At 40.8% G+C, this 11961-nt stretch overlaps 3 protein-coding genes across 7 annotated transcripts; 1 reads left to right on the top strand and 2 right to left on the bottom strand.

Moving 5' to 3' along the window:
* On the bottom strand, nucleotides 1-2745 carry LOC108142473 (cleavage and polyadenylation specificity factor subunit 5). Of its 2 annotated transcripts, XM_017266356.1 has the most exons (5): nucleotides 2391-2745; nucleotides 2065-2329; nucleotides 1630-1795; nucleotides 303-417; nucleotides 1-236 (listed from the first exon to the last, which is right to left on the bottom strand). In XM_017266356.1, exons 1-5 carry the CDS (start codon nucleotides 2534-2536, stop codon nucleotides 215-217), a joined length of 714 nt encoding a protein of 237 aa, XP_017121845.1. In that variant the 5' UTR covers nucleotides 2537-2745; the 3' UTR covers nucleotides 1-214. The 2 variants fall into 2 exon arrangements, with proteins under 2 accessions (XP_017121845.1, XP_017121846.1); XM_017266357.1 differs by lacking the exons at nucleotides 1-236; nucleotides 303-417 and adding an exon at nucleotides 475-1459.
* A 241-nt stretch (nucleotides 2746-2986) lies between these two features.
* Nucleotides 2987-8570, top strand: LOC108142664. Of its 4 annotated transcripts, XM_017266668.2 has the most exons (5): nucleotides 2987-3296; nucleotides 3384-4259; nucleotides 5202-5371; nucleotides 5557-6576; nucleotides 6769-8570. In XM_017266668.2, exons 2-4 carry the CDS (start codon nucleotides 3819-3821, stop codon nucleotides 6536-6538), a joined length of 1593 nt encoding a protein of 530 aa, XP_017122157.1. In that variant the 5' UTR covers nucleotides 2987-3296; nucleotides 3384-3818; the 3' UTR covers nucleotides 6539-6576; nucleotides 6769-8570. The 4 variants fall into 4 exon arrangements, with proteins under 4 accessions (XP_017122157.1, XP_017122158.1, XP_017122156.1 ...); XM_017266669.2 differs by having other exon boundaries at nucleotides 2987-3154; nucleotides 5557-8570; XM_017266667.2 differs by having other exon boundaries at nucleotides 2987-3224; nucleotides 5557-8570.
* Nucleotides 8556-9967, bottom strand: LOC108142665. Its single transcript, XM_017266670.2, has 2 exons — nucleotides 9838-9967; nucleotides 8556-9471 (listed from the first exon to the last, which is right to left on the bottom strand). The coding sequence occupies exons 1-2, from the start codon at nucleotides 9868-9870 to the stop codon at nucleotides 8722-8724; spliced, it is 783 nt and encodes a 260-aa protein (XP_017122159.1). The 5' UTR covers nucleotides 9871-9967; the 3' UTR covers nucleotides 8556-8721.
* Between the last annotated feature and the right edge of the window lie 1994 nt (nucleotides 9968-11961).

The raw sequence follows: 11961 nt of genomic DNA, 5'->3' as shown, positions 1-11961 counted from the left end.
CACATTTTTTGTCGACTCTATTTGCCAAGTATAAGGGCCTGGCTTTCCATTTTATCTGCAATACAATTATGTACGTTTACACACACACACATGAAATGGAAATCTACGGGCTGATCTGGGGTGCTGAAATCTATAAGGTAGAGCTATCGTTGGTGACGCTGCTGCTGCTGTTGCTTAATTATTGCTGGACGTGGATCCCTCCGTCTGTTTGCCTTTACATGTAGATGAAGTTGAATCTATAGGGGAATAAATATATATTAGTGGGAGAACTGGGAACAGAGATCCGAGTGCGCTGGACTTACCTGCAGAGGGCCTGCGGCAGGGATGAGATGATCGGTCCATAGCCTTGCGAGTTGTCGTATAGCTCGAACAATGGCGCAGCAACAAGCTTATAATTTTTGGGTACAGCAAATAGTGCTAGATTACAGAAAACGATAGAGACAGAATTCATGTATGTAGATATAGCAACAAGCATTCAAGTTCGCAGAATATATTATCTAAGGGTATTACAATCGGTTGTACAATTTACATATTCAAAATCATTTCGCTGTCGTATGTTATAAAAAGAGACGTATGCGTTATGTTATACATTCATAGTTGGATTCGTTAGACTAATTACTAGAGTTCGCTGCGACTTGCAAAGAAGAATGTCACTTTGCTGGACCAGCGAAGTCTCCTAATTTCAGATATGAACATAATTTCAATTAAGAGCAACATTATACATGATATGTGCGGTTTGATTTGTGCGCTGAAATGCTTTAATTCAGTTCAACGCACAACAAAGTCGTAAGCATTAGGAAATATGGGCCAATGGAAAGTATAAACAGAGTATTTTGCTTGTGTTTACATAAACGAGTGCTTAATTTAAGGACCGACTGGCGACTTGGCTGTCCTTCATGCACGCAAATCTGCAAAACACGCGAGATTTGGGCGCATAACTGCGACAGCCAGCAACGTTACAATGCTCTCTGCTGCCTGCCCGGAGGATTGAATTGAGTAAATACACAACAACCTTAAGATGAACAACACATGACACTTGACAAAAGTAAGAGTAGAAGCTAGGAGATAAATAAATATGTAAATAGAAGGATAACATGTCTGCGCTCAGTCTCACAATAATGTCGACATATTTACAAAATTAAATACAAGAACAATCATTGAATTTCGAATGACAAGAGTCGGAAACAACAAAATATGCCAACACGCAGTCCTGAGCAAATATACAATTCGAATTTAAACTTGAGACATGTTGTACAATTGGACTAGAATCAAAACTATCTAAGATGGTCGCCTGCGCCCGCTTTGCGATCTGTTTGTTTCTTTTCTGTTTGATATGTTCTGTTTGCTCGATTGTTGTTCTATGGCATTGCACTCTTGAGAGTTGAGTTGGGTAGATACGACACACACGGCGCTAATGGAACAGCTCAGGGTACATCGTAACTGGCGTTCCCGTCCGTATCTAAACAGCATTGAAAAGATATGACATGAGGTTTGTTAGCGTATTCGTTTTTTGGCAAACAAAAAAATGCTATAGGTTATATAAAGTACATGAAGAGATGGATATTCTGGATACACGGTGTGCTCGATATACCTGCGCGTAGGGCATTGAAACCCCTTGCGGATATTTACCCTTTTCATGTAGCTGGACAAGGAAGAGACGCTTGTGCTCCTTGGGCTTGGTGATGTGCGGCGGAATGTACGGATATTGTGGTGGCTCAAAGTTCGGCCGCCACCAGTTCCCAATGGTGTCCTCGACAATCCACTCCTGCTTCACGCCGTCCTGACGACCCAGCGTCTATAAAAAACAATTGAGCAATGTAATTAGTTATATGCTTAAATCATTTTAGATTCTTAATAAACTTCTGAAACTAAAAGCTGTAATCGTAATGCGAAGTGTAACTAACATCAAAAAAGTCAGTACTCATAAAACCCTTTAAAATATAGCTTGATATTGCTAAGGGTACATTTCGAACTTAATAAACCGAATTTTGTTTAAGCCCTTTCGAATAACCCATTCTTAATACACATATGGTGCTCTATTAGGTAATTATATATTTCGCTCACCTCGGAGAGCAGTCGCTTCAGACCCTCGACCTCATCCTCTCCAGCGTTAAGCTCTCCACCGGGCAGTTTGAAGAATGTGGTGCCCAGCTGTAGGAGCAGGACATGTGGCAGTCCGTGCTCGTGGACAAGAAGCACTCCCTCGACGGATCGCCGCATTCCGATCCGATCAAACTCCTCTCGCATTCGCTGGAATCGCGATGGCACCGATGGGTCCTTCTCGAAGAGCGGCTCCTTGGTGCCGAATGTGTAGTTGGTCAAGGGGTATCTAAAAAGTGGTGGATCCACCAATAATCTATTGTATCTTCCGTGTATAAGGTAATACCCACAGGTTGATGGTGCGATTGATGGTCAGCGCCTGGTTGGTGTACTTTTGGGTGCCGTTGTTGTTGCTGCTGACTGCATCCGCTTGGCCTTGGCTTCCGCGGCGCGGCCATCCGGAGCCCGATTTGTTTGAGACTTGCGAGGACGCCATTTTGTTATACACACAGCCCGAGAGAAATCTGTTCGACTATCCTATCTCCCAAAACGGTTGTTTACACGTTGAAAGATGATTTTTCAACAATGGTTCTTAGTTTAACTGATTATTTACAATTGTGTTTGTTATTTAAACTTTGCTTTATGCCGTTTTCTTCCAGTTTTCTGTCCAGCGCTTCTGCAAAAAATTAACCGGCTGGACCAGGGCTGCAAATGTATTGATTAAGTTCCTATGGACGGAACTGGTTCATTAAATTTATCGATTTGTGATTTTTTCTGATAAAATTAAGTTTAAGATAATTGTTCTGTGTTGGATTTTTATAACATATTTTATTTAACATATGTTTTATCTGCTTTAAAAACTAAAAATACTTTGTAAGTAATTACTGCCCTGGTTTTTTTTGTTGTCATCTGGCAACGCTGACATTTTCTTTCAAAACCATCTGGCCACACCTGTCCATTAGTTTTTTGTTTATGTTGGGACGTCGTCGGAAAAATCGGCTGTTTTTCCGTGTGTCCGTCTGCCATGAAAAGCTGCTAAAAAGCTAAATATAAAAATCAGCGCAGCGCATACGTTGGCTGGCTGCATTGTTTTCCCATTTTAATGGAAAATTATGTGAGTGCGAGTCAGAAAAACGCATCTTGTGTGTGTATATATACATATATAAGTATGTAATTGTGCCCGTGTAAGTGTGTGTGTTTTTATGTGCATGGTGCAATGGAAAAGTGATTATTATAAATGAAAAGCAGTGAAATGTGTAAGTGTGGCACTGCAAACGCTTTGAACTTTTCCATTTTCATGTTTTCACCTCGTCTTTTCTTCTCCCCCTCCCTCTCTCCCGCAGACAAGCAACTCCCACTTGTACGTGTGTAACGGCAAAAGGGTGTTTTGCCTGGGTGTGCGTGCCAGATAAAAGACTTTGACTTTCTGGGGGATACTATAGTGTCAACCGAGTGGTATAAATACGGCAAAAGCCCCTAATATGCAGGCAAGTCCATTAGTTATGCCAAAGGTCAAAAGTTAGGCACGCAGCCAGGACCTAAGGAGCAATAATAATGTTGTAAGAAGGCGGCGAGCCTGTAAGAGAGAGAGAGAGAGAGAGAGAGAGAGATCTGGTGTTTTGGTGTGAGTGCGTGGTAGAACAAAGAGGACGAATAACACGGCTAAACGAATTCGCCGCAAGACGAATTCGCCGGCAGAAATTGAAAGAAAAACAAAAGGATATCCTTTTAAAACTGATTAAAAATAAAGACTGCTAAGCTATATATAATCCGAAACTATGTCTGCGGCGGAACTTGAGGCAGAGGCTGCCGCCCAGGAACAACAACCCCAACAACAACAACAATCGCAGGGCGAAGAAACAAATACAAACTCCACTGCCATCGATGAAAACACAACCACAACAAACAATTACAACAATAATCTGGATACGGAAACCCAGCTACAAATGCACCACGAACCGCAGCAACTGGAAATCGAGGGCAACAGCAACAATGGGCTATCAGGACTCGGGATCAGTCTGATGAACTCCTCACCGCCGCCGCACAGCTACCGACATTCGCGGGCCTATCGCCACTTCAAGAATCCTCCCCAGCCGCACATGTGCATCCGCACCACCACAGAATCCGGCGAGGAGCTCTTCATCAATGTCCTAAGCTGGACGCGCATTGTGATACCGCAGGAGCCCAGTGATCCCATCCCTCTTTACGGGGGTATGCGGGTAAGTTTTTATACATTTTTCCCAAAATAATAAGAAATATATTAGTTCGACTGATTAAAACTTTTGGAAATCTGATAAATGAGAAAAATATTAAGTAGGTTTTTTTACTAAAGTTAAGCGATATTTTTTGACAAATTATGGTTTAATTTTTCTGAAAATTTATAGTAACTTATAATTTTCATGAATTCTTATTAATTTGCGGTCTTTAAATTCGAAAGGTAAAAACGAAATGTAAGCGAAAATAGCATTGCTTTTCAAAAACGAATAATTAATCAATAATATCAAAACAAGGAATTTTTCGTTTCTAAAATAAATATATTTAATATTTTGTCTCAACTCTCTAAATTATATATTCTAAAAAAAAAACAACAACATTTTTTTTTTAAATTTAAATTGCTTGCACATTTTACGTAAAAAACTTATAAATTCTAAAATCTTATCTTAAGGGGTTATGAATAGTTTGAATTTAAAAACACACTGAAAACTTGGTATCGTTTTGGTGAATATTTTCGAAGTTAAACACAAATTTTAAAAGGCGTTTCAGAATGCTTGCAAGTACAAGTAAAAACTTTAAACGCGTTTTACTCCAAGTCGATGACCAACATAATTCGAAAACGGCTTAACCGATTAGTCTCAAATTTTAATACGAGCTTTTTTAATATATTTTTAAGTAATTAATCAAACATTTTTTTGCGATAACATTTTTTTTGATTTTTTTTTAAGCAATTTAAGACCGAAATTTTACTCAAAAATCAATTTTTTTGTTTGAGAAACCGTAATTATTTTGTTTTTTGCTTATTCCTTCCATTAATTACACAATACTTTAACGACTTTTTTTTGCATTTTTTTATTTCTGAGGATCAAGTCCAATTCAATTTTTTTATATAACCCCTTAATGGAAAACGAACTGAACACATTAAATTAACCGAATCTTTATTTCAGGTTCCGCCTGGCAGCCCCAGGAGTCCTCCCATCGTCTTTGCCGTCATGGCCAATCCGGAGGTGCTCAAGGACTCCGGTCGCCACAGCAAAGATCCCGAGGAGCGACGTGCCATGGTGGAGCTAATGTGCGACTTTGTGGAGGCTATGAATCCAGGCGTGAAACTAGTCAGGTATTATTTTAAAAATGACTTTTGAATTTTTGCAATTGCTGCAAAATAAAAAACATATTGCCACATGAACATAATTGTGCATATGTCTGTAATTTAAATTTATGCAGTTACTGAATATGTTTGAGCTAAACAATCTTTGGATGATTCAATAATCTGGCAACTAATACTTTACTTTCAATCCCCAGAAACGCCGTAATACTCAAGGATCGCGACATCTCAGGCGAGCTGAAGGACGTGTGGAACGCAGTGCAGGCGCAGCGCGATCGTGAGCGTGAGGAGCAGATGATGCAGCAGCGCCAGCAACAACACTACCAGAACATCACCACCCAACAGATGTTTCCCAAGTCGCCAGATGCAGTGCGGGCAGCTAGTGCTGGTGCTGCCATGAACGAGGCCAGCCCGCCACCGGCTCACCTGTCTGAGCCGCTGCTGGCAGAGCACGGGAACGCTAATGGGAACGGGAATGGCATCACTTTGGCCGTATTTGCTCAGCAACTGGACAACAAGGTGGCCAGCGAGCAAGCAGAACAGCAGGAGCAATCAGCATTACTGGAGGAAGCCTGTGTGGATCAAACGGATGCGGGCAACTCAGCGAATGGATCAGCATCGGTGCTGGACAATCAAACGGTGGTGGAGACCGAATCAGAGGCGAAGGTTGCTTCACCGGCAGCCACCAATGGAGCCAGCACGCCCACATCCAGCAACTCAACTCCCTCCGCAACAGCCACATCTACATCTACATCCACTTCCAGTCCAACAGCAGCTCCTGCTCCAGTTGCTACACCAACTCCTACACCAGCTGCTCCCGCCAAGAAGGAAAAACTGGGTGGTTTCTTGCCCAACGGCTGCATCTTCCCGCGCTTTAAGAACAACAAGAACAAGGACAAGGATAGCAGCCACAAAGAGGGCAAGAGCAAAGAGAAGACCCTTCTCAACGCACTGAAAAAGAGCAAGGAGAAGAAGGTGGCGCCCAGTGAGCAGCCCCCAGAGAAGGCAGCCGTCTCGGACAATGGAACCACGCAGTACGAGAAGAACTGCATCAACAATCTGGAGTGCGAGGTGCAAAAGTTGGATCTGAACAGCGGCAGCAATGGCGACAACAGCATGTTCATCAAGCTGAAAGTGTCGCCGGCCAATGCCACAGCAGCGGCAGCGGTGGCCAAGTAGAGATAATCCTGAATTTACACACACAAAAAATCTCGTAGGTAAGTGAGAGAGAGGTAGAACGAAAGATTAGGAGGCGACACTCGCCAGTGAACCAGTGAGTCAGTCACTGAGTCAGCACTTAGGGCTTAGAGTCGTGGATAGACTCGTGTAGCATATACAAGATTTATATATATACAGAATATATATACACTCACACACCCGTTTACACCGTTGGTCAATTTTTTGGATAGCCACTCAAAGTCAGGACTAGATGAACTAACAGTTGTGCCATGCTCCAGCTCATTGACATTTATACGACGACAGCGCTTCTCCCAGGATCTTCCCCGGCATTTAACTGACCCAATACCCAATGATAAACGTATTTACATAGTTCAATATAGAGTATGTATGATTCGCATACAGTTTGCCTTATATACAACAAGAAGCCCAAGCGACAAGAACCTAGCAAGAACCAGTTGATAAGCTCGAGAATTAATATATATTTAACACCCAATCGTCGAATGAAACTCATGCGCCAAACGAACATCCCAGCACTCACCCACATGGTAGACTAACTACTAGCTCCATTCCCGAAATTGTCCCATCACTTCATCGGCAATCACCCACCAGACATTTCCCAGTCCATATCCATGAAAAAGTATTACAAATCATCGCTGATCCAAGTACCCTGACCCTGGATCGATTGATCTCCACGCTTTGAAGTTGAGGGGCAGTACAAATGGGTGTGTTTTGAAGCCGGCTCTGTAGTGCCACAACTAACTTATGTACCTTAGTATACCCGAATGCGAAAACCGTATACAAATCCGCAATGTCGCTATTATACTCTATTTTATGTTTTTAAAGTTTAACTTTTAGTTCCTCTTATTGAATACCGAATGGGAAACCTACTTCTCCTTCTATTTATTTTCCGTGCGTGCTTGTTGTGTTGTAATTGATACTGTTGGAATGTTTAACCTTTTACTGTGTTTATTGTTTGTGCTAACCCAATTCCCTCAACTTCAAACGATATCACTCACGAATCATATATATTAAAGCGAGTAAACCACTAGAATTCGAATAAATATTCGGGAAACTCCATAGCAAAAAAAAAAAAAAAGGAAAACAAAAAGTTTCAACTGCAATATCGGACTGAACAATGCTGCCATATAAAAATGTATACATGTAATGACTTTGTATATAAAGTTAGCTACATATTTCCATAAAAGAACGAAATTTCAATTGTGATTCAATCGAAAATCTAATTTTGTTTCCACATCGAAGAGTTTTATTGAAGATCTGAAAACACATACACAACGTATACCGAATAAAATATAATTTTGTTTGCTAGGAAAAACCCCACGTACGTGGAAATCCCAACAAAAGGAACTTTCTTTTTGTGTTTTGTTTATTTTTTTTAAGGTGCCATACAGCAGGAGTGTATGAGTATTAATCAAAATTGATTGCATCCAATTGGTATTATATTTAAGCCCCGAGTTTCCTTAATTGAAAGTTGAAATGAGTATCGAAAACCCTAAAGAAAATACTAGTTTTTAACTGGTTGTAAATGATAAATGCTCGTGTAAAATTTGTATTAATTTAAAGCACGACGAAACCAACAACAGAAACGGCAACAACATAACACTACAATTACAAATTAAACTAGTTTAAGATTCAAGTCTTCTAAGCGAAGAACAAAAAGCAATAATTTTACTTGAAAAGAGAAAACTGGGCAAGAAAATTATAATGAAAATGCGTGTGGGCGAGTTGACAGCAAATAGGGGTGGTACTGAAACACTCTAGAATTTTGAGTTGTAAAGATGTGTCTTCAAATACTTTAGATATTTATTAAGTAATCTTTACTTACCAATTTGACCAATTTTGGTTATCCTAGCCTCTGAAATATCTAGTGTTTTTCGTATCACCCCGGAAAAACTTGTACAAGCAAACAAACAAAGAAACACGCATTTGCCGGTGAAAAGCCAACACACAAAAAACACACATTTTTATATGTATATGTATGTAATAATAAAAGATCGTATTTGACAAAAGTGTATTCGAAGCTGCGATTTATTTTGCGAAGTATTCAATAAATATACATATGTGGAATGTTTTTTTTTTAGCTACTTTCTACAGAACGACCTACTATACAAGGCGATCCATGGATGCGATGGATCTCCTAAAAATCCGCAAGGATCTGGATCATTCTACTCATCCTTGTTGTTGACGGCCCGCAGGCGTTCCAGCTCGGCGCGCTCCTCCTTGTTGCGTAACAATGGGACATTGTAGTCGAAGGCGTAGAAGAAGCCCTTGGGCTCACCGGTCTCCTCGGGTCCGGGAACATATGGCTGCTCCTCGTGGACGTAGGGCTGGTACTCTGGCTCGGCGGGCTGATAGCGACCCTCCTGCTGGTACTCGGCGGCATAGGGATCGGGATTGTGACCAGCGGCGGCGGCCAGTTCACCCCACAGCTTGAAATGCTCCTCCTCGGCCTTCAAAACAGCCGGAGTTTTGGTCGCCGGCAGTTTCAGGTGCGCTGGCCGGTTGTCCTCCACATGGAAACCGGTCTTATCCGCATAGTAGTTGGCCACAAAGTCACGGCCATGCGGCTGAACGTACTTGTACGATCCAGTCACCTTGCCCGTCTCATCGCGCCTCTCGTTCTTGCCCTGATTCCAGTCCTTGTAGCCATAGGCAAACTGACCCAGGCCGTCCTGGCCATGGTACTGATGGGCATCGTAGTGCTCCTCCACATAATCCTCGGGATGCTCGATCACCCGACCCATGTACACGAATTGTCCCTGCTCGTTGCGGGCCTCGGGCAGCGGATTCTCTCCGGTCTTGGGTGCATACTCGATGTCGCCAACGCCGCGCAATTGGGCGCTATTCAAAAACTGCTGAGCCTCCTCGGGGGTTATGTTGATCTTGAAGATGTTCTCGCCGCTGGCAAGGGTGGCCTAAAATTACAAGTCAAGCGATAAAATAATTAGCAAAAAAAAAAACGAAGACAAGCATACAATTAAAACGGACTTTATGGCCAATTTAACACGCTACACAATTCTGGAGGAGGAAATCACAAAAAAAAGTTAATGATGATGATGTCATATCATTGATTTAAGTTTAAGTCTCATCTGGCATGTAACTCAGAGTTTGCTTAATTTTTGCACATTGTATAACTTTTCGTATTTGCACTTTGCGATCCGCACACCATTCAAGTTGACATTTATAGAGTCACAAGCCGGATTTTAATTGAATGGATCGGATGGATCTATTCAGAGATGAGCGTAAATATCAGCTTAATTATGCAAATTCTCTGCATTTACCAGCAACAGGGCAGCCAAGATGAAGCACTTCATTATGGATTCCGATCGAATTTTGAGTTATATATATCCAGGTATCACTACGTTTTCGCTGTTCTGCAGTTGGCGGGCTACTAATAACTGAATATCGAAAGCCACTGCTTATATACTAACTTTTAACTTGGCAACGCGGTATTGTTGTTTTTTGCGTTTTGCATAAATCTGAATGAAGATGTGCTGGTGTATTTTACTGACCAGCAGACTGAGCTTCACCTGTCCGGTTTCTTACTCAGCTTACTTAGAATCTCGCATCCCACAGCCAGTGGCGGCAATTTGAAGTTCATTATCAACGTCGCTCAAATTCGCACTTCTCACACTCAAACTACGGATATATTCAGAGAGAGGCTGAAACAACAACTATGAAAACATCATTAATTGTTAGTACGCCGCTTGGTCAATTAGTTATCTAATAGCTATGTGGCTTACCCATCTTTTGTTGGCATTTCCAGAACCCTTTTAGCCGCGATTCAAGTGGCATTTCCAGAGCTCATTGGCTGTCGGTGTCGAGTATCGCAAAGATACTCTTGTTTTTGCCTCTAGAAATTGATCTGGCAGGCATATAAGGTGGTTGAATGTTTCAAATTTGGTTTGGCCTATCTTATCTTGATGGTTTAGCTCATGTTTGTTTTTAAATTCGCAAGAAATCTACATTTTATGGGTGCCAACTTTGAATTAAGCATTTTTGATGAGCTTGTAAATATTTTATGATATCAATTATTATTTTTATATATGTATATAAGATTCTGGCTGCTTTTTTGAATGTTTGTAAGAACCAAAGCAACTTAATTATTATCTATTTTGTAATATACAAGGTACCCAGTCGTCGAATCCGTACATTTTAACCTTTTTACTCCAACCGCTTGGCTATGATTTATTTACAATTAAGCATCTTTGAGCGCCCCAATCACTTTTTACTTTTAATTAATGCAAATTTTAGCGCTTTAGGTTTAACTTTGGCTCCGGGTTTCCTGTAGATCGGCGGAAGTTTTTTATTTAGACATGCGCCAAGCACTTGAAGTCCGATTGACTGCTGCATAATTAGATGCGATGTGAGTTCAATAGAGGATGCGATGGGTATTCACGTCACTCGGCCAGGCGATCAAATGTCAGTTCAATAAGTCAAATGTCAGTTCAAGTGTAATTAAAGACCATGGATCTTGGGTTTCGGGAAGGGTTTTCGCAGCAGCAATCGTGCCAAACTCTTGAAAGCCGCTTATTAGGCGCTTACAAGGGCAACTGCGCAGTTGTTCGTTTACAAAATGACTTAACTATTTAAATAATAAGCCCGATTCACGTTCCAGGCTGAATCCGTAAACATCTTGAATCTTCGGATGGCGACTACTGCAACAGTCTATTTTGAAAGTCAAGCGTATCCAAAGCGCCACATCATCTAGGTAGTATCATCGCCATCATCATCCTCATAAGTAGTATCATCATCATCATCATCATCTGTTGCCGAGTGTTTCCCATTGTTTTGGGGTCTTTTGGCTATTTTTAAAGCAGACAAAGGCGAGCCAAACTCGAGAAAGAATTTAGGTGGTTCCAAATACTAAACAACTTTAGAAACAACTAAGGTTCTAGCTTATTTATGATTCACTAACAGGTTAGTATACGTTATGTGGCAAAATCATAAACTCTGACGTAAAAGTTCTAGCTAAAGTAATTTGGTTACTTTGTCACTTCATAAATTTACTATATTATTCTGGCAATATCTGGAATCCGCTTTAAAAACAAATAAACAAACTAGCGTCTTATTATATGGAAAACTCATTGATTCATACTTAAGTTTGTTATTTTGTTATTGAATTCCAAATGATGATGCCAAGTCTAAATAAAAACGAAGACCTAATTTCCAACCAAGAATCAGGTTTTTGGGCCTCTCCGCCTTAAAATTGGTTGATAATTATTTATAATACATTGTTATTTTTTGCTGCCTTTGAAATATCAAATAATTGCGTTTGATAAATGACGCTGACGCTGTTGTTGATGGCGATCGTGATGTTGGAAACAGATGAAATGTCAATTAAATTTGCATTTATATTTTCGAGACAAACTCCAAGATAAACTTTATCAGACTATCTAACTTCC

The sequence above is a fragment of the Drosophila elegans genome, unplaced genomic scaffold (assembly GCF_018152505.1).
Source record: "Drosophila elegans isolate 14027-0461.03 unplaced genomic scaffold, ASM1815250v1 contig_208, whole genome shotgun sequence".
Taxonomy (NCBI): Eukaryota; Metazoa; Arthropoda; class Insecta; order Diptera; family Drosophilidae; genus Drosophila; species Drosophila elegans.
The sequence above is the reverse complement of the archived record's forward strand: the minus strand, read 5'-3'. Positions and strand labels throughout refer to the sequence as shown.

Excerpts from the sequence above, each read along its gene's own strand:
- LOC108142473 (XM_017266356.1), bottom strand. The coding sequence starts at position 2,536 with ATGGCGTCCTCGCAAGTCTCAAACAAATCGGGCTCCGGATGGCCGCGC. Across the intron at positions 2,330-2,390 it reads ATCAATCGCACCATCAACCT|ATACCCCTTGACCAACTACA; the intron begins GTGGGTATTACC and ends ACCACTTTTTAG. Across the intron at positions 418-1,629 it reads TGTCCAGCTACATGAAAAGG|CACTATTTGCTGTACCCAAA; the intron begins GTAAATATCCGC and ends TCTGTAATCTAG.
- LOC108142664 (XM_017266669.2), top strand. The coding sequence starts at position 3,819 with ATGTCTGCGGCGGAACTTGAGGCAGAGGCTGCCGCCCAGGAACAACAA. Across the intron at positions 4,260-5,201 it reads CTCTTTACGGGGGTATGCGG|GTTCCGCCTGGCAGCCCCAG; the intron begins GTAAGTTTTTAT and ends TCTTTATTTCAG. Across the intron at positions 5,372-5,556 it reads CCAGGCGTGAAACTAGTCAG|AAACGCCGTAATACTCAAGG; the intron begins GTATTATTTTAA and ends TTCAATCCCCAG.
- LOC108142665 (XM_017266670.2), bottom strand. The coding sequence starts at position 9,870 with ATGAAGTGCTTCATCTTGGCTGCCCTGTTGCTG. Across the intron at positions 9,472-9,837 it reads TCTTGGCTGCCCTGTTGCTG|GCCACCCTTGCCAGCGGCGA; the intron begins GTAAATGCAGAG and ends TTGTAATTTTAG.